At 53.6% G+C, this 18,495-nt stretch overlaps 1 protein-coding gene across 14 annotated transcripts in view; it reads right to left on the bottom strand.

Annotated features, from left to right (window-relative positions):
• The window catches only part of LOC310886168 (uncharacterized protein), a 66,067-nt gene that overhangs the window by 9,411 nt on the left and 38,161 nt on the right, over positions 1-18,495 (bottom strand). For 4 of the 14 annotated variants that reach the window (XR_014575203.1, XR_014575213.1, XR_014575214.1 and 1 more), the window contains one exon: positions 8,551-18,489. The exons of 2 other annotated variants lie outside the window; for them this stretch is intronic. Coding sequence is in view for 4 of the 12 variants with exons in the window: in XM_083810390.1 (XP_083666516.1) it covers positions 1,897-1,925; positions 2,177-2,327 (180 nt within the window). In the remaining 8 variants the exon portion in view is untranslated. 8 more of the 14 variants (XM_083810387.1, XM_083810389.1, XM_083810388.1 and 5 more) reach the window with 6 other exon arrangements.

Genomic DNA, 18,495 nt, shown 5'->3' with positions numbered 1-18,495 from the left:
CAGGCAAACAAAACCCTTTGGCCGTAACGCCCGTGGAAATTTAATCTCCTGAAGTGCTCTCCCCATTCCCACTCCCGTCTGTGAGTGCCCCCAAAGCACCTCCAGGGGCGCAGGAGCGGGGCCGTGAGGCTGGCGGTGCCCCCGGCAGCCTGGCACTGCTGAGTTTTGGGGATGCAAGGGGCAGAAACAGTTTAACATTTTAACATGTTTAACCCTTGCTGAGTGAGCCGTGAGCCCCTCCATCAGCCCTCTGTGTTGACCCTTTTTCTTTTTCTCCCTGCTATTTTCCATGCAGGGAAGCCCTGGCTTTTCTGCCGGGGTGAGCTGCGCACTCAGCGTTGCCGGGAACGAGTCTGTTCTCCGACCTGTCCCCCATGCGTACGTGTCCTTCATCTTTGTGGACCCTATAGGTCCTGCTTACGTATGCAGCAGGACCTGCTCCTTCCCTCACAGCACCCCAGCACAGGGATCTGCTCTTCCTCCCAGGGAGAAGCCTCCTCCTCTCCCTCCCTGCTTGCAGACCCCAGATCTCCGGTGTGCCACCGGCCTGCTCCCGGGCTGAATCCCTGCCTTCCTCACCCTCTTTTTCCTGCAGGTTAATTTAACCCTGGTTTGCATCTAAAATAAAACTTCTGTATTGACAAAACCCCCAAACCTCTGTGGGGCCAGGACTCTGCAAGCAGCCAGGGTGAGGATGCTGGCAGCCGGCGTGCGCTGGGGCTGCGCCGTCAGTGCTTGTGCCTTGTTAGGAATTACACCCTGCCACCGAACGTGCTCAAGGCTATAAAAAGAGACAAGCACAATTTCTCCTTCTCATCGAGCCCACATCCATTTGGCCTGTATGCCTGCGTGGGTATCGCATACATACTTTACTGATTAATTTTCAATTAACGGCCTCAAATCTTTCTGCCTGAGCAGTGGTAGAAAATTTCTTTGTGCATGTATCAGCATGAAAAATAGGACTGAATTAGCATCTGCTTAAGTCCTGGTATGCAATTAGAATGGAAACCGCTGCCCAGGGGCTGGGGTAGGCAGGAAAATCCTTCAGGATGAAATAACCCCACAGCAGAAGCTGCTCTGCGTGCCTGACGAGCGCTGTGCCCAGAGCTGCGTCGCTTCGTGGCACCGCTGGGACTCTGTGTTGGTCAGGGGCTGGCATTGCCTCCTGCAAAGCCAACAACAACAGCAATGCCCCTGCCTTGGTTGAAATAATGTTGCCTCAAACCCAGTGAAAATTTGCAAGAAAAAGAATTAATTATTCACTGAGCTCTAAAGATAATAGAGATAAAAATTAAGCTCGAATTTTGAGACAGAAAATAGTTCCTCTCCTGTTCAAATATAAATTAGGAGTGCACATAAATGCTACACGACTCAAAATTCATTTTAATTTCTAAGCAGGCATACAATATTCATAGCTACATAAGTGATTTCGTGTTTCACCCCGGGATGGCTGCGCTCGCGCTGTTGGTAAATAGCGGCTGGCGTGAGCTGCCCGCACCCAGGGGAGCGCGGCGCAACCTCCTCGGACGGGAGGCTTCCTGAAAAGAATCCGTTCCTCAGAGGGATTCGTGGTTCAGGGGTCTCTTTCCAGAGCCAGACCATTCAAGAGAAGGTGAAGAAAGAAAAGCCATGTGGTGCCAGCCCGTGGTGCTGGGGCTGCGCCCTCCCAAACCCCGTAGAGCCGGGGTCGGAGCCGGCTCCAGACCCTTGCAGACCAACACGTGCGGTGCCAACAACGTCCATAAAGTTGCTGGGACGATCTGGGGGAGGGCGTGCTGATTGCAGGGGTTAATTAAAAAGCAGGGAGGAAAACCCACAGGGGTGAGCTGATGCAGAGCCGTGCACAGGGAGGTGCCAGCCCTGCGACGCCCGACGTGCTCGCCCTAACAGCTCGTGTCACCGCTGCTGACACCCAGGCACGATGGCTATGGCAAAGCAGTGAGAATGAGCAGCACCCTTATAAATACTATATATATATAATATATATGATATATATATCTATTATCAGCACGTTAATATTATTATTAAATGTATTATTATTTTACAGCTGCTGCCACCCGATGCTTCCCACAGCAGCCCCGAGCAGGACCGGAGAGGAGCTCGGCCGAGCAGCACTGGGGCCGTGCAGGGCTGGGGGCACTGGGCGTGCTGGGAGCACTGGGAGCTCCCTCCTCACCTGCTGGGTGCGTCCTGCTGGTGTTAAAAAACTCCAGGGCGGCTGCACCAGGCTGGTTGGGACCCATGGGTTTGGCCGTTTGCAGCACCAGTGTGAGCCCCCCTGGGACGCTCCTCTGCGGGGGATGCCAGCGGGCACCAAAGCGATCTGTCTGTGGAACAGCAGAAAAACAAGAGAACAAAACGGTCTGCATTTTTGCCACGTATTTTTATAAGTGTCGTGCTGGGAGAAAATAAATGTGTGTAGAACAAATTAGTTTGTCGTGAAGAAGCTTGCTGCTGAAATGTTAAGATGGAGATAACACCAGGAAAGCTTTTGAAACCAAATGCCCAGCTGCACTGACAAGGCGATTTTGGTAAATGCTGTTCAGAACAATTTAAACAATTAATTTTAGCATTTAATGGGCACTTGCGCTATCTGCTGTAGCAGAAGTGAGTACGTGTCTTTCATTACCTGCCACATTTTCCCTACTCCTCATCGTCTTGCTGCCATTCCCTGTGGGCAAAACAAGGTGTATGTTAATTGAAATTGCAGCACAGCTGCAAAAAAAGGGGGGAAAAAAGGTGGGATTTCAGGTTTTTGTTGACCCTGTTTTCCACAGGGGGAATGTGATACCCAACTGTTTACAAGCAGAAAGCTGTCAAGAGATACCAAGGCTATTTGAGAACGAAAACAAACAAACTGCAGTCGTGTGTTATGCAAACCGTGCTGGAAAGTGAAACCAGTTCGTTTTTTCCTGTTAATCAGTGCAAATTGGCCCCTTCTCCATGAAGAGAACAAGAAGGCAGCTCTCAGAGCTCAGCCGTGGGACAGCCCACGAGGGCAGGAAAACGCCTCGTTGTGCAATTTCCCCCTTGCTGCCCGATGGCTGCACGGGACGCGGGTCTGGTGCCGCAGCCCCATCCTGCTGTCCCCTGCGTCCCAGCCCCGAGTGTGCTGTGAGTTCTGGCAGCTGCCAGCAGCAAAGCCCAGAGCACTTTAGCACCTCTGCAGCACCAAGGGATGGTAGAAGCGGGTGCAAACCCAGCACTGGTGCTGTGCAGCGCCCCAAAGGGGGGATCCGGGACCCTCGAGCCAGCAATTTGGCAGCCGTCACCATCCTGCCCTTCTTCTCCCTGCCTTGGACCCCTGCATGCATGGGTACCAGCAGACGTGACCCTGCACGTGGCGATGATGCTTGGGGCTGGAGCAGCTTTGGGCACCTCCTGCAGGTGCCCAGAGGAGATCTGGGGCGGGGAGATGTTCCTCTGGCACTGGCTGCTCGGTGCTCGCATGCAGCCGCTGCTCCGGCTGCGGTGCAGGGCTCACGCTGCTGCTTGTCCCTGCTGCACCGTCCCCGGTCGCTGCTGTCCCTGCCCGCCGCCGCCGCCGGGACTCGCTCTCCGTAGATGGCAGCATCAGCCCGCGCTCCGCACGCCCGCCGCACGCAATGAAACGCCGGACCAAACGCTACAGGTCGCCCGGTGTGGGCAAGGAACAACCGAGCTGCGACATGGGCGCTGCACAACGGCTCCTGGAGCTGGGCAGGGGGAGGCCTCGGGGGGGCTTGGGGAGGAGGAGGGTGGCGGAGGGAGGAAGAAAGCCAAGTTTCAGCTGTGTGCAGTGCAATTGCTTTAATTCCCTTCTTCGGTAATGAGGGGCAGGCTCGGGAGTCCTTTTGCTCCTGCATTTGCTCGCTATCAAGATAGCATGCCTCCTTGATTTGAAAATGATTATTTCTCTTAGCAAACCCTCCTGCTGCCACTTTTTCTATTAATCTCCCTCTGCCTCTTTAGAGAAAAGAGAATTACAGAGGCTGCTCGGCGGCCCGCTTCTCATCTGTCCTTGAACCTGGCAGCAACCCGGTGTTACCAGAATTGAGCAAACGTCAATGAACGGGATTTCTACAAATATTCTTTCAAATATAAAAACAGATTTTCATCTGGCAGCCCTCGCAGCTCCATTATGCTTATGTCCCACGAACACTTCAGCATTTGCCCTCTGCAAGCTGAAAAGCAGGAGGTATTGCTTACGCTTCTACTGTCTCAAAAATAAACTATTATTTTCACTGAAAATACTCGGACACAAGGCTAACTGGTGACTACTTTCAGAGGCGGCGGGGTGCAGACAGCAGAGTCCTCCACGGCTGTCCCAGCTCCATCCCCTGACGTTCAGAGCAGTTCAGGATCCTTGGGGTCGGCTCTGGCTTGCAGGGTGAACCTCGGGCGCCCTCATCACCGTGCCGCTGGCTTCAGCCTCCGCAACAGCCTTAAAAGATGGAGCTCTTTGGCAATTCAGACGAGAGAAGCATCCGGAATTTGGGATACGGGTTTAGAGCCCCTATTACTTTCTGCTGAACGTTTAGGAGATCCTAATCCAATTGGCCATATGGTCCTGGGCTCCCTCCAATCTAATTCCCCCATCCCTTGGGCATATTAAAGGGAAAAGGGGAGGGGGGGGTAGGGAATTGAAAAAATGTAAATCACATTTTAATAGACTCATAAAAATACACAAAGTGATGACCGAGAAAACTTATCAGATTTTATGGGCATGCGGGTTGCTTGACAGAATATGGAAATGCCACTCAAATGGCAAAGCTCCCCTCGCAGAAAACTTCACCACGTAGTAATCCAATTTATACCGCTTGCTAGACAGAGCCGCCAGAGCAATTCCAGCCATCCGCATCACTGTCACCTTTACTTCCCGCGCGTGCCACTCAGGGAGCACTGTGAGCTGGCGTGTCGGCACGGCGTGCCGCGGCCCCTCGGCGCCCACCGGGACCGGGACCGGGGGAATCGGCACAGGGAGCACGGAGCCCGCGTGGTCCCTGGGGATGCAAAGCACCGGGGGCTGCTCCTGATGGGGTTCAGCTCCGCTCCTCGGAGAGATGCAGCCCCTCGTTGGGATGCTCTCCACACCATTGCGCTTTGTGGGATGGGAATACGGGCTGGGTGTCAAAGTGGGTGGCTCACCTCTCCTCGGGCAGCCCATGCACGTAACAATTGCCCCAAAGAGTATGGGATTCAACCCAAAATCAGCCTGCAGGGGTATCTGGCAAATGCTTTGAGACATCTTCCCCAATTTCTCCTGGCTGCGCATCTGTAGAGTATTGTTATTTACAGTCACCCAGCCAGCGACTGCTGCTGGGAACAAAGGAGATGTTTGAAGCTTTGACAGAGACGATTGCAGAGCAGCAAATAGGTGCTGTGCAGGTGAGTTCGTGAAGTTCACTCCTCTAATTGCTCTGTAATTATTTCGCCTCACAGTGGCATTGTCTCTCAAGCCTGTTTTGCTTGAACACGCCTGCAAAGAGCTATTTTGTTGGAAGAATTTAATATTTGCCATTATGTTGTCCAGCACAGTCCAGCTCTGGGTACTTACCACCAATTATCCGTCTGCTACAAAGCTAATGTTGACACAGAGGTCCTCGATGCATTGACTCTGGGAATGTGCCAGGAAGGCTGGTTTCAAGAATAATTAGTGGGCACGGATATACGTGTAAGATGCCCTTGAACTGATGGACTGCCTTTATTCACTGGGATGTGATCAATTCTGAGGTTTTTCTTTTAGACAAACCCTCGAATGTAATTCCATTCTGTACAGTAAGGATTTCTTGTCTGAAATTCACTTTGCATCAACAGAGCCCTGTCTGAGCCCCACCATTAGCTATTCTTTCCTGTCATCCGAGAGTCTTAAAGCACTTTACATGGATTAACTAATTAGCTCTCTTCATAACCCGGGCTTTAAGTTAATTTTCCCATGTGCATTATAAGGACAACATCAGCGAACAAATCACGCTTCCACCAGCGTTTTTCACCTATCACTGCCGCACCTAACACAGAAGTGGCTGAGATTAGAGGGAAAGGAGCACAAACGGGTCTCGCATTTCCTCCTCCCTGCAGCGCTGGGATGCCCTGGGACCAGCCAGAGCAGGAGCAGGGCTGCAGGAGCCCCAAACCTCAGCTCCCCTCCGCCCACAAGAAACAGGGGAGCTGCTGAGCAATGGGCATGGGAAGCACAACGGCCCTGAGGTGCTGGGGTCTCTGGGGCCGGCATCCTGCCTGGCTCTGGAGACACATCCAGGCGCTGCGAGATCCCGGTTCTTACAGTAAAGCAGATGTTTACGTGCATGGGAGGCTGACATTAAATCCATGCAGACACAAATCCTGGTGGGTGCGTTTCCTCCTGCCCGTGTTCACTTGTCTGGGGCTGCAGCGGCACTGCACGCCAACCGGGGAGCTGGCACGACCGCAAGTGGGGAACGGGGAGCAGCAAATCAGGCACAGATCCGCTGTGCAAAGCAGCTGACAAAAGAGCAGTGGGGAGAAAACAAGAGCAGTGTGAGAAGTGAGGGGAGAGGAGGGCAGGGAGGAAGATCCACCGGGATGCCAGCGGAAGGGCTGCTCTGCTGTGAGGGCACGGATCTGAAAATAAAGTGATGCTGGCCAGCATGGAGGGGCTTGCCAGGGTGAAGTTTATTTAAATTGCAGCTTTAGAAGCTTTTAAATGCTCCCCTGTGACCCTGTGGCTCCCACCCACCCAGCGCAGGGCGACACAGCTCAGGCAGCCCCTGGACAGCTCCACCGCGATTCCCCCAGCGCTCAGCTGGGCGCCCTGCGCGGAGCTCTCCTGCTGGGCTGCAGCACCAAAACCCAGCTCGGAGCTACGTTTTGGAGCCGGGAGGCTGAGTGGGTGAAACCTCCGCTGGAACGGGTGAGAAATGACAATTCGGAGAACACATTTGAATGATAAAACTTACAAAAAGGATGCCACGCTCTCTCGAATTCGGCAGTTTTAAGAGAGATTGCTACAGGCTTTTACACTTCTATTCAGACCCACCGATTTCACCACTGTCATTATGCTCTGTAGGATATTTCCTCAAGGCTGTGAATGGAGCAGAATTACTCAGCAGAAGTCGGACAGTGCTGCCTTTTTGCTCTGGACGTGGGGGCTCAGGAAAGCCCAGTGTTTGGGACCCTGCCTCACCAGTTCACCCCTTGCCTCCTCCTCCTCACCCTGCCCTTCCTCCTTCCCCAGCAAACGTCTGCTAAAGCCTCCGTCCCCTGAGCCTCCCCACGACCAGGAAAGGCATGGTCCTGTCAACATGGCACTGAATTGGACATCAGGAAACCTATTTCTTTCTGAATTACCCCATTTAGAAATACCAGCTTGCCTTCCACAACAGCACCGATGTCTGTTGCTCAGGACGGCAGGGAAAGGAGCTTCATTTATTATTCACGTGTGCTGGGAGCCAGACAGCAAGTACAGCACCGAGCCTCCAGCACACCCTGTCTGTCTGGCCACGACTTTCCGTGCCAAAATGTGGACTGGGACGAGCTGGCTGGAAGTGTTTGAGGGCAGCTCGGAGCGCTGGGTGCCCGGTCTGCAGCGCCCTGTGGTGCCTTGAGGCTTCTCCGACGTCTCCCAGCCTCGCATCCCCACTTCCCAACAGGGATTTTCGCTCTGCTCCTGCCCTGTTTGCCAGCACCACGCTGCTTCCACACCGCCCAGGCAGGACAGGAGGGTGCCCATGGGTGCTGGATGTCCCTGCCCAGTGCCACCTCTTCTCCAGGCCCCCCCTGCCCACCTCGCTGGTGCTCTGCCTGCTCACAGGCCTGGCCATGCAGGAGCAGTTCTGCTCCTCGGGCACTTGCCCACAGCTCCCCTCGGCACCACACAGCCGGCCCCCGCCACAGATGTTTGCCTACGAGCGGTTTTTCAGGGTGGAATGAATTATACACAAGGTGCTTAATTTCAGCGCTTCCCTCTGCCGGTGGCTGATGGAGGGTGACGGGGGGTCCCTAAGGAGCCCAGGCAGCACCAGGGCATCGCGCCACCTCCTTGTGCTGAGCAGAGAGCTGGAGGCAGAGGAGCTGGAGGGGAAAATGTCCCCTTAGAGCAGGGAAGAGGTCGCCAGGCTGAAATAAAACCCATCTGTCCTTCAGCGACATGGGCACGGACGTGGGCACGGCACCTCAGCTGGGCTGCAGGCGGCAAGGTGTGCATAGCACCGGGGACATTTGGGTTCAGGCTCGTTGGGGGACCTTGGCTCAGCAGACCCAGCCTTTTCCCAGGAAGGTGAGCGAGGCTGTGTCCTTCCTGCCCCCCCTGCTTGTTTTTTCTGGGCATTTCAGCGGCAGAAGCCTGTTTCCAAAAGGAGTGCCCTAAGGACACCGGCTGTTTTCTGAACCGGCCTGATCCAAACCAGCTGACACCACAGGCACTTTCCATCAGCTCCACTGAGCCTCACGCTGCTGGGGAAGCAAGAAGCAACATCACGAATCGTCTGTGTCCAGGAGATGTGCAGGAAACCATCCTCTCTGCGGGCTGGAGCTGTCACAGCTTCTGACAGTCCCCGAGTCAGGGACACCGCACTGACACGGGGGGTGCTTGGTTTCAAGGAGAGGCGTGAAAGACGAAAGGATAGAGGAAACAGTCAAAGTGCTGCACTGCAGGGTCGTGGGGAAGTGTGTGGGGCCAGGGGCTGCCGACCTCCCTGGGAAGTTCTTTGTGGCCTGTGAGGTCCCTGAAATCAGGGACTCCACTCGTGTGATCACACTGCTCCCGCAAAAGCCCCACTGCAAATTCATGGGCTGCTCACAGAGACACAGCTCCAGCGGGTGCACGCAGGGGTCTTCCTCTGGGCTCCGGCAAGGACCGAGCTTCTGCAGGGCTCCTCCAGCAGCGGAGAGAGCACCAGTCCCGGCCTCTTCTTCCCCCCCCTTCCCTCAGGCTTCACGCACCTGGGAATTACAGTAATATAAAGGCTGTGCTAATAGCTGCCCACACGCAGAGATAAATATACCCATCTAATATCTGACTGTGCGGCTTCCGTGCTTTTTGAAAACGTGGCTTAACTGTAGGTAGGAATAAGGGCAGGGCAGCGTGCTGTGACGGGTGGTTTCCTTCTGCAGGCAGGAGTGGGGTGACCGTGTCCGTGCAGCATGTGGGGACACCCCAGCAGCAAGCTCCCAGGCAGCGGGCACGCTCCGGCTGTTGCTTTGCAGGGCTCTGCTTTTTGTGTCCAAATCGCCGCTGCTGCGGCTCACCTGGAGCAGCTCCGTTTGGTGCCAGCAGGGGAAAAAGCCTCAGCGCCTGTGCTCGTCGAGCCCCTCTCCTGCTGCTCCCGAGGGCTGTGATTTTATGTCTGCTTAGGGAGAATTTCTCTGGCCCCCGAGTTTACAAAGTCACTCCAGCTCCCTCGTAGTGCAAGTTCAGTACACTGTGTACATGGAAGGGTTGTTTACTACTGCTCATATACTCTAGAGGCAACAGGAATAATTGCTGCCATATATTAAATGCCACAGTGTAAAACAGAAGGAGGAAATTCATCTTTTCTTTCTTTCCCTTTATAAACTCCTACTCATGTTCAATTGCTGTTCTTGCAAGTTACCAAAAGGTTTATTTTTTGGTAAGCGTGTTCCGTTTTAGCATCCAAAAAAAAAAAGAGCAGTAAGGAAAGGGAGGACACAATGCATCCTGGCAGATCCTGGAAAGGAGTGGGCACGAAGGAGGGGACGAAATCTATCTGAAGGAGTAAGGGAGCGAAATTAGGAGATGGGATTTCCACTGAGCAGCAGGGAAATGTGCTAACAGGGAGAGCTGCTCGGCACGGAAGGGTCTGTGAAGAGCAGGTCTGTTCCGATGGTGTAATAATATTTGGGAAAGATGATAAATTGTAGACAACGGGAAGCTGGCAGGGATTCTGGACCCCAAATCTCAGGAGGTTCCACTTGCCACCCGAGGGCTGGCTGAACTGGGACCATGTCACCATGGGAGAGGTCGGGGACAGCCTGTGGCTGGCGGGGGGACACGCGCGGGTCCCCAGCCCTGTGCCACCAACCCTCCTCCTGCCGATGGCCTGGTGGCACGGCCGTGTTTTCAGGTGATCCAAACCACCAGGGCTCAAACCGTCAGTGCTGTGGGGAGCCGGAGGGAGAAGTGAGCCATGACCCAAATCCCCTGAGCTTCTGGGGACCTCTCACGGGTCACAGGGAGCTACCTCTCCCCCCAGCGACGCTGCTGGTGACAGTCAGTGCTCCGGGGATGGAGGTTAATGCAGCACTGGTGGCCAAGAGCCATGCAGAGCGCTCACAGTCCTGCTGGGATGTGGCCTCTGAGCAGGAGGCTCGGTCACAGCTTTAGCATTTATGGCTCTAAAAAGTGACCTTTCCCCACCTGCCTGCCTCAGATGGGCACTGAGTGACAGCACGGGCTGACAGCAGCCGTAAATCCTGGTCCAAGAATGAGTTAGGGATGGATATATGTGGCTGCACCTCCAGCAGGTGGTAAAACCCACTGTAAATCTCTGAAAAGCTTGTCAGGATGCTAATGGATTGAGCTCCCGATGCTGAGATTTCACAGCTCCCAGACTTCCTGAAATGTCACATGGAGGACTCTCGGCAGAAGGACGCGGGCAGAGAAAGGAGCCCTGCAGCTTCTGGTGGGGTCTGAGAGCAGGGAAAGCCCCAGGGAGGGAGAAGGAGCAAAGGACAAAGGCGCAGGCTGCCAGGCTGCCCCTAGCAGGCAGCAGGAGACAGACGGGGCAGGAGTGAGCGGCGTTAACGTGCCCACGACCAGCATTAATTTTACCTCTGCCTTCGCCAGGTGAGCAGCACTGCGGCAGCACCTCCCTGGAGAAGAAACGATGATCCCTATTCATCTCGTCTCGCGTCTCAGCTCTGGAAGCATTTTTAATTCACCTTCTCCATTTTCCTCCCTTCTGGTCTTCCTCGTTGTAAGCCCCGTTAAAACCTGTCTTGCTGGCTGTTTTGTCTGAACCCAGCAATGGCAGGCGGGAGAGGTGTTTCAGGTCTCTCTCTTCCAAAGGTCTGTCCTGACTCTGAGAAACCACTGCTATTTGTAAGCTCCTTCCCTTGCATTTCCATGCTTTTCTTTAGTAAACAAAAGGAAGAGAAAGATTTCCGGTCTTGCTACTATTATGAGGTCACAGAGATTTGCACAATTACAGGACTGTTACTGAATTCAGGCTTAATGTCCCTTCTGTAAAATAAGATGTGGATGTGTGTGAAAACATAAGGGGTGCTGGGAAGGCAGGTGTGACTCGGGACCCATCCTGCTCCTACCACACTGCAGCCCAGCTCTCCCCGTAAGTCCTGCGGGAGGTGAGATGTCCCCAGGACGGCCAAGGCTCCGGGACAGACACACTGACAGCGGCCGGAGGTCTCCGCCTGGGTGCAGTGCTTGCTGCCCACAGGAATGGGCTCACCCCGTGCAGATCCATCGCCTGGCTCAGTCAAGCTTATTTAACACAATATTTCATAACTCCTCTGTCACAAGCGATTACTCATTACATGCATTAACATCCCCAAACTGTGCGTGTCCTTAACTCCTGATGAAGCACAGCCCATAAATATAAAGGGAACAGGTAAAGGAGCGTGTGGGGGAGTCACAGCTCCCCCGTGCCCTTTCTGTAGGGCCCCCAGGGATGTCAAATCCCCTTTTTTCTCCTGCTGTTTCCTTCGGGGGGAGGAGGGCAGCCGGAGCTGGCAGTTCTGCACGGAACCAGGCTCACGCTGCAGCTGCTGGAAAGCCCGTTTCCTATTGAGACGACCAGGGCTTTGCAAAGATCCCCGAGCTTGCAGGCTGCTCCCCCGGTACGGCCTCACAACAGAGACAGCTCCTTTTTCTCCCCATTTTCCCCCCATCTCTACATTCACTTCATTCCTTGCCATTTCCCTTCTTCCTGACCTGCAGCTCTTCCAGCCCCTGCGCGGCCGAGTACAAATCCAAACCAAGCTGGCGCTCCCCTGATTTTTATCTCTGTAGGGTAAATCATTTTCCAAGGGGAGATAGCAGAACTTGTTCCTGCAGGACAAAGAAAACCCTTTTGCAGCACCATCACCTCCAGTGCAGCCGGAGGGGATCCATCCCCCGAAGCCTGAACGCGCTGCAGAGGAGAGCTGGGTGCAGAACACCGGGCAGCACCGAGCAGGATTTCACCTCTTGGCGTTGCTCCCCACCTGAACGTGAATTTCCACAGAGTTATTCTTTCTGTAACAGTGAAGCTAGCTTTCCTTCCAGCTGATCAGAAGGCTCGTGGGGGGCTCAGGGGGAAGCTGCGGAGCCCCCAGGGTGCTGGTGGTGGGGGGAGCGCAGCAGCATCGTGGTGCAGGCAGGGTGGTGAATAAATGCAGCCCTTCGAAAGGAACTTTTTTTTCCTAAACCTGGTTCTAATAAGCAGCCTGACTTTCTGCCTTTCTGCTCGTCTCCCCAATGCCTTGTAATACTGACAGACACTGACCTAATGATGCATTTTACAGTGTTAATGCTATTATTAAACTGCTGCCGGGAGCTTTTAATTCATTAACTTGCTCTTGCTCTGGCGGGACTGTCTGGATTTTCAGTGAGCAAACAATAAGAAACAAAATATTTAACAAAGTCTTTCAGAATTCCAATATTGTGCCATTGATTTTGTGTCACTTGGACTTCAACAGCTTAAACATTATTGGTTTCTGTCATTAAGGATTGGGACAGTGGAGCTATGAAAAGCTGCAAGGCAAATGAGTGAATATTAAGGCTGTTTTTTCGTTTTGTATCTGGAACCGCCTCCCTTTCCAATAAGCTGCTACGCCACAGGAGAGTACGATCAATTAAAATAAAGTAAATTGCAGGTGGAAAAAATATTAGGCAGCAAGCTACAACCTGAGGAGATTTCATCCCCTAGAGCCGCCTGGGATCGCAGCAGGGAACTCGGACGCGGCACTGCTACTTCGCCTTTGCTCCCCAGGTTTTGGTACCGATGGCTCAGCCACACCAGCAGCTGCCCTTCCCCACCAGTCCTGCTCAGCACCAATCCTGCACCGTGCTGCCCACCACCACAGGCAGCCCACCGCTGCCAGACCGCAGCAGGGGACACAGGCACAGGAGAGCGCCCGGTCCCTGCCGCGGTGGCTGTGGCAACGTATCCCCTTAAAGACATCCCTAAAACCCCAAAATCTTCCCCAAATCCTTGTAATTTATTGAACACCCAGCACAGAAGGTTCCCCAGCGCTCGTTCCCTTTACAAGGGAAGAAACGTGAGGGGCAGAGGGAGATCGGGGCGTCCGCAGGCTTTGTGGGCAGCTGCTGGCTGTTACCTGGGCTGGGAAATTATTTCCAGGCGGAGGGAAAACAAGCTGTAGGGGATGAATAGATGTTATTGTGCAGATTGTCTTCTGCACAAAAGGAATATCATAGCATGCAAATGTCATTTGTATTGTGATCATTAGCTTGAGCTGTGGGAGGTGCCTTATACCAGTTAAATTCTTCCAGGGGCTCCCACAGAGAAGAGGAGAACTTCTTCAGTGCACAGTGGCATTAAAGAGATTGCTGCCTGCTCCAAGCAGATGTTCCAAGGATTAGATAGCTCAGTTTGCAAGACAGCATCGAATTAAAATAAAAATAAAAAAAGCTACAATATTTATGGGCTGCTCTGCATGTACTGGAAACCTGAGACGACCACATGATGTCTGGTAGCTAAAATTACAACCAGAAACAGGCCTGCACACACACCAAGTTTGACTTTGAAGGAGGAGCAGCCACAGGTTGAGGTTGGTACAAGAAGGCTGGTGTGAATTTTGGATGTTTAAAATCATTTCATTTAGATCTGGATGTCGATACCCAGCTCTGGCACATGCACGTCAGCCCTTGGCTGGCCCTGCTGGGGGGGCAGGGCATGGGGCTGCACTGGTGAAGGACAAATTGCTTCACAAGGTCTCTCTTCCTGCCATTCGCTTCTTTTTCTTTCCAGAAATCCGCTTCCTCCCCTCTCCTTCAGCGTACAAACCACAGACAGAAGGCTGACTATGCTCCTGCCTCCACTGCTGTGCCAGCACGTCCCCAACCTGGCCACCTCCCAGCCCCGCTCCTGCAAAGCTCTGCCTGGCCGCCGCGCCTGCCAGCCCCGTGCCATCACCTGGGCTTGTCCCACCAGCAGCACGGCGGCTGAGCCCAGCCTGCCCGCTGCCACCCCATTAATCTCCTCGAAATCCGGGGCGGCAGCTGATGCTGCTCTGTCCTGCCCCAGCGCAGCTGCTCTCCTTGCTCCACCTGCTCCTTCTCTTGCTTTCCCTAAAACCCGCTGACCGCAGAGCTGCGCGCTCCTTTCTGGGGATGGGTTTTTCCTTGTCCTTTAGCTGCTCTGCAGGGGGCTGAGCTCTCATTTTTGGGGCATCTCACAAGTCTTGTGCACGTCTCGGTGCTGGCACGGGGCAGGCTGAGCCAGGGAACTGAAGGAGAGCTCTGCCTTCAGTGCTGGGAGAGGCACCAGGGGAGGCTGCGGAGGGAAAGGAGCAAAGCCCCAGGGTCGCTCCTTCCCTCTGCTCCCTGGAAGAACCTCTCCAGGGGCTCTGCAAGTGCCTCTGCCCTTTGAGAAATCTCTGCCCTGCCTCCTGCATGGGTGCTGCTGCCTGGCTCCGGGTCAGCCCGACGAGGAGCTCTGTATTGCTGCGGAGCCCGCTATAGATGGCAGCATTGGCGAGCCAGAGGCTCTGGCTGCTCAGCTGGGCTTATTGAGTTTAATTAATACACTAAATACAACAGAAAATATGACATAGGTAATCCTGAGCACAAACCCTTCCCTTTGTATAGCTGCTCTCTGAGCTCTGGGAGCAGAGCTGCCCTTTGAGGCTGCGCTCCCAGAGCAGCCCAGAGCTGTGGCTCCCGGCCAGGCTCCAGGCACCGTCCCTCTGCCACTCCGAGCCTGGGTTGCCCTCGTCTTCCACCATCAGGAGGTTTAATTCCCCAAATTCCTGCTGGGAAGCAGCACTGGGAGCTGTGGGGTGAGGTGCTGCTTCCCCCGCCAGGCTGGGAGTGCTGCTCCGAGGAGAGCAGACGGGGACGGAGAGCTCTCGCCGCCAGGTTTTTCCAAGCCCTCTCATCTCCAATATTTATAGTGACTGATGGTAACTCAAACATGGTTTGTGATTCAACATGATGAACCTGAAGCCCTAAATCACACAAGTCTGCCAAGTACTTTAGCCCTCTGCCCTCACCACCGTAAACAGAGTACGTCCGCGGTGCTCCTGAGAGCAGCTTAATGAACTGCGCGGTGCTGCCAAGAGACTCTCGAGTGCTTTGTGTCCCTCCTGTGACAGTCCCCTGCCCCCTTCCCTGCGTTTTCTGCAATGTTTTGTTGTAATCGCTGCCCTTCTGCTGGGGAAAGCTGCGGAGGAGAGCAGCTGGGCAGGCAACGGGCTTCTCAAGCGCTGCTGCTCCGCAGTGGCTCCGTGGCGCAGAGCCGGGACGTGCCCCAGCTGCGGCGGTGCCAGCCAGATCCTGCCCCAGCACCGGGGCTGTGCTGCAGGTGGGACTGCTGCTCCTGCTCTGCTCAGGGGGACGGGGCAAAGGGAAGGAATGCCCCAGCGTCCAGGCCCCTGGAGGCTGCTGAGCACCGGCAGGCAGGGGCAGCTTCCCACATGGCTAAAGGAAGGAAACGCCTGCGTGGTACATCACTGTAAATGCCTCTGAGATCCCATCCAAAGCCTCCGTTATCTCAACAAGTTTCCTATTTGTTTTCCAGAGATAATATACTTTGTAGCCTTCTGTTATACTTAGAAAGGAAAAACCTTTCTTCCTCTATTTTTCAATCGAGAACCCTGGTGGAAAACAAGCTTTGTTTTCAGAAGCAATTACATTCCATCTCTTAACTGGATTAGGTAACTTGATAAAACTCCAGTGGAGAAATATTTGCTCATATTTAATCATTTGTTGACTTGGCACCTCACGAAATAAAGCAAAATTAAATAAAAATGTGTAAAGGGCAACCCACTTGCTGATAAATCCTACCCACTCTGAGCAGTTTATTACAGGAGCAACAATCCATTAGCTCCATACATAAATTAGAATCGTGCATTCCGTTTATGGAGTTGCAAATTGTCGGCTGCTGCCATTATGTCAAAAATACCCTGTGCCAAGAGTGAAACATGATTATTGTCTGTTCTGTCTGCCCTCGGCAGATGCAGTCCGGACAGTTTAGGGTCAGGCAGTATGAGAAGCAGAAAGACTCCAAGTCCTTTCCCTACTTTTTGCTGCTTGTATAAACAAAAGCAATCAGCATGCATGCATGTTAACATGATCCGAAGACTTGTAGCGAATACTCTATTAGTGCCCTGCAAACCAGCCCCTGTAGCATCTATCGATCATACCCTTTTTGTTATCTGTGTCCAAGTGCAAGAATACAGCCCTTGAAATGAGATCAAGCCATCAATATTCTCCCTGGGTGTACACGCTGCTGGAACTCCTTATTGCAGGTTGGATCACTACCCTAGGAGCTTTCCATTATTTCCTAGACAAAAACCAGAGAGGACTGCCGGTTCTGCTTGATATTTCCACGGCTACATATATGCTGTTAACGGGGAAATAAAAGGCTGTAGTGTTATTTGTGGTTCACAGGTACTCATTATACAGCTATAATGATAGAAAAACAATGGGTCTTGGGGGAATTACAGCAGGAATCAGTTCAGCCAAGAATTGACATTGCCAGCCCCGCTAAGACTACTTTCTTGCAGCCTGAGCTGGAGCTTTAGCCTGAAGGGGACACCCAGGTGCACTGAAATGGTGCTACGAGCCCGGCCAGCCCAGACCCTGCAACCCACAGGGCTGCAGAGAGGCAGGGGGCAGCTCCTGGAGGCAGCACAGAGGTGCAGAGCAAAGCCCACCGCATCGCCGCACCGGCACAGCCTGCAGCTCGTGCGACCTTCGTCTCCTTATCTCTCCCCCGGACGCCGGTTTCTCTCGACGAAAAACCTGTCTGGGGGAGCTGACAGACAAAGCACGGCGAAACCACAAAGGGATTCTCCTTTCAGCTGTCTCCTGCGCTGAAGGGCGGCGGCGGCTGTCGCGGTGTGAGCGGCACGACGCCCGCAGGAGTTTTGATCGGGAGCGTCGGGCTGCGCCCGGCGGAGCGCGGGGCATTGTTTCAGGAGATCTCCAAAGACGTCGGCGTGAGCAGAGCAATGTCTCATTAAGCTGTCAGGCAGAAACGGGGAGGCTGTCAGAGCGTGCTGGCTGGAGGCATTTATGGGGATCCGGAAGGTGTTACCGTACCTTCATTTAACAATTAATAAAGCCCGAAGGCTGAATGTGATCCCGGTGCTCTGGCACGGCCGCGCCGGGGTGGGCAATCTGCAGGGCACGGGCTCTGCCAAGAGGTTTGCCCTGCGAGCAGCAGCAGGGAATTGTCTCAGTGAAAAAGGAGTATAAACGCAGATGTAATCCCATAGAAGTAATGTGCCCTAATCAAAAAATACCTCCGGTACCTGCTAGGAAGCTGCACACTCGAGCTGGGATAAATCTGTTTATGTGGGAAAGGTCCCTATCACAGCCAGCGTGGTACTTCGCTCATTAAAGGCTTCAGTTTTAATTTAGTTCAGCCAGCGCCGAATATACTTAGTCAGGAGAGGTATGAGTAATGCAACAGGGCTATGTTTAGTATGTTAAATCATTCACTGAGAGGCATCTTTGAGCAATTCATTTATTCTATGGAGGTTTATTTCCTATTTTATTATACATTTCGCATCGTGCGGTTGCTCTAAGGGAGGTGCGTGCCGAGATGCCCGTGCACGCACACACACCTGCACAGGTTATTTGGCTACGGACTGCCGGGCGTAGCTGAAAACAGCAGTAAGACCAGCAGCTGCACAGTGTGGTTTGAATGTATGATATTCGGCCTGAGAAATGTCACAAGCAAAGCTGTAGTGTACCATGAACGGTCTGGACTGGGCTTTGGGCAGTGGTTTTGCAGGTGACCCGAAGGGCCGTCTCGCTCCTGTCTTTCTGGGATCTTGGCTCAGCTCACAGAAGTGGTGTCGCTGCTGGGCTCTTCCAGCCAAGTTCACCATTCCTTCTCCAAAGCGGTTTAGCTCTTGGAAAACCTCTACACCATTTCCTATTTGCTGAAGATCTGCCACAGGTTCCGAGCACGCGTTTGCGCTCACCCATCCACCCACTGGACGGTGTGCTAGGTCTCCTTGGTGCTGCACAACGGCCGGGACCCTGCGGGGGAGCTGTCTGGATCCAAACACCCGGCGCAATCTGGTGTGGGCTCGCTTGGCTGGCCCCGACCGCTCAAGTCAATGCTCTTCAAAGATTTAAGGATCTGGAAAGGGCGTTGCCAAAGGGGAGGATTATTCAAATTCTCTTCTCTTCTTTGGACCCACAATGCAATGCCATACTTTAAGCTCCCCTCCAAGGCCAAACACAGCTGATTGTGGAGGCTTAGCTGTCCCGCTGGCTGGAGGCAGGAGCAGCTCAGGGTGTACGAAGACAGAGCTGGGTGACCCTCTCCTTCCAGATGTGCTCATTTAAAATGGTGCTTAATAACCTCGTCTCACCTGCAT

This window comes from Anser anser (assembly GCF_964211835.1).
Source record: "Anser anser genome assembly, chromosome: 24".
NCBI classification, from domain to species: Eukaryota; Metazoa; Chordata; class Aves; order Anseriformes; family Anatidae; genus Anser; species Anser anser.
Note: the sequence above shows the minus strand (reverse complement) of the source record. Positions and strands in the feature narration are given on the sequence as shown.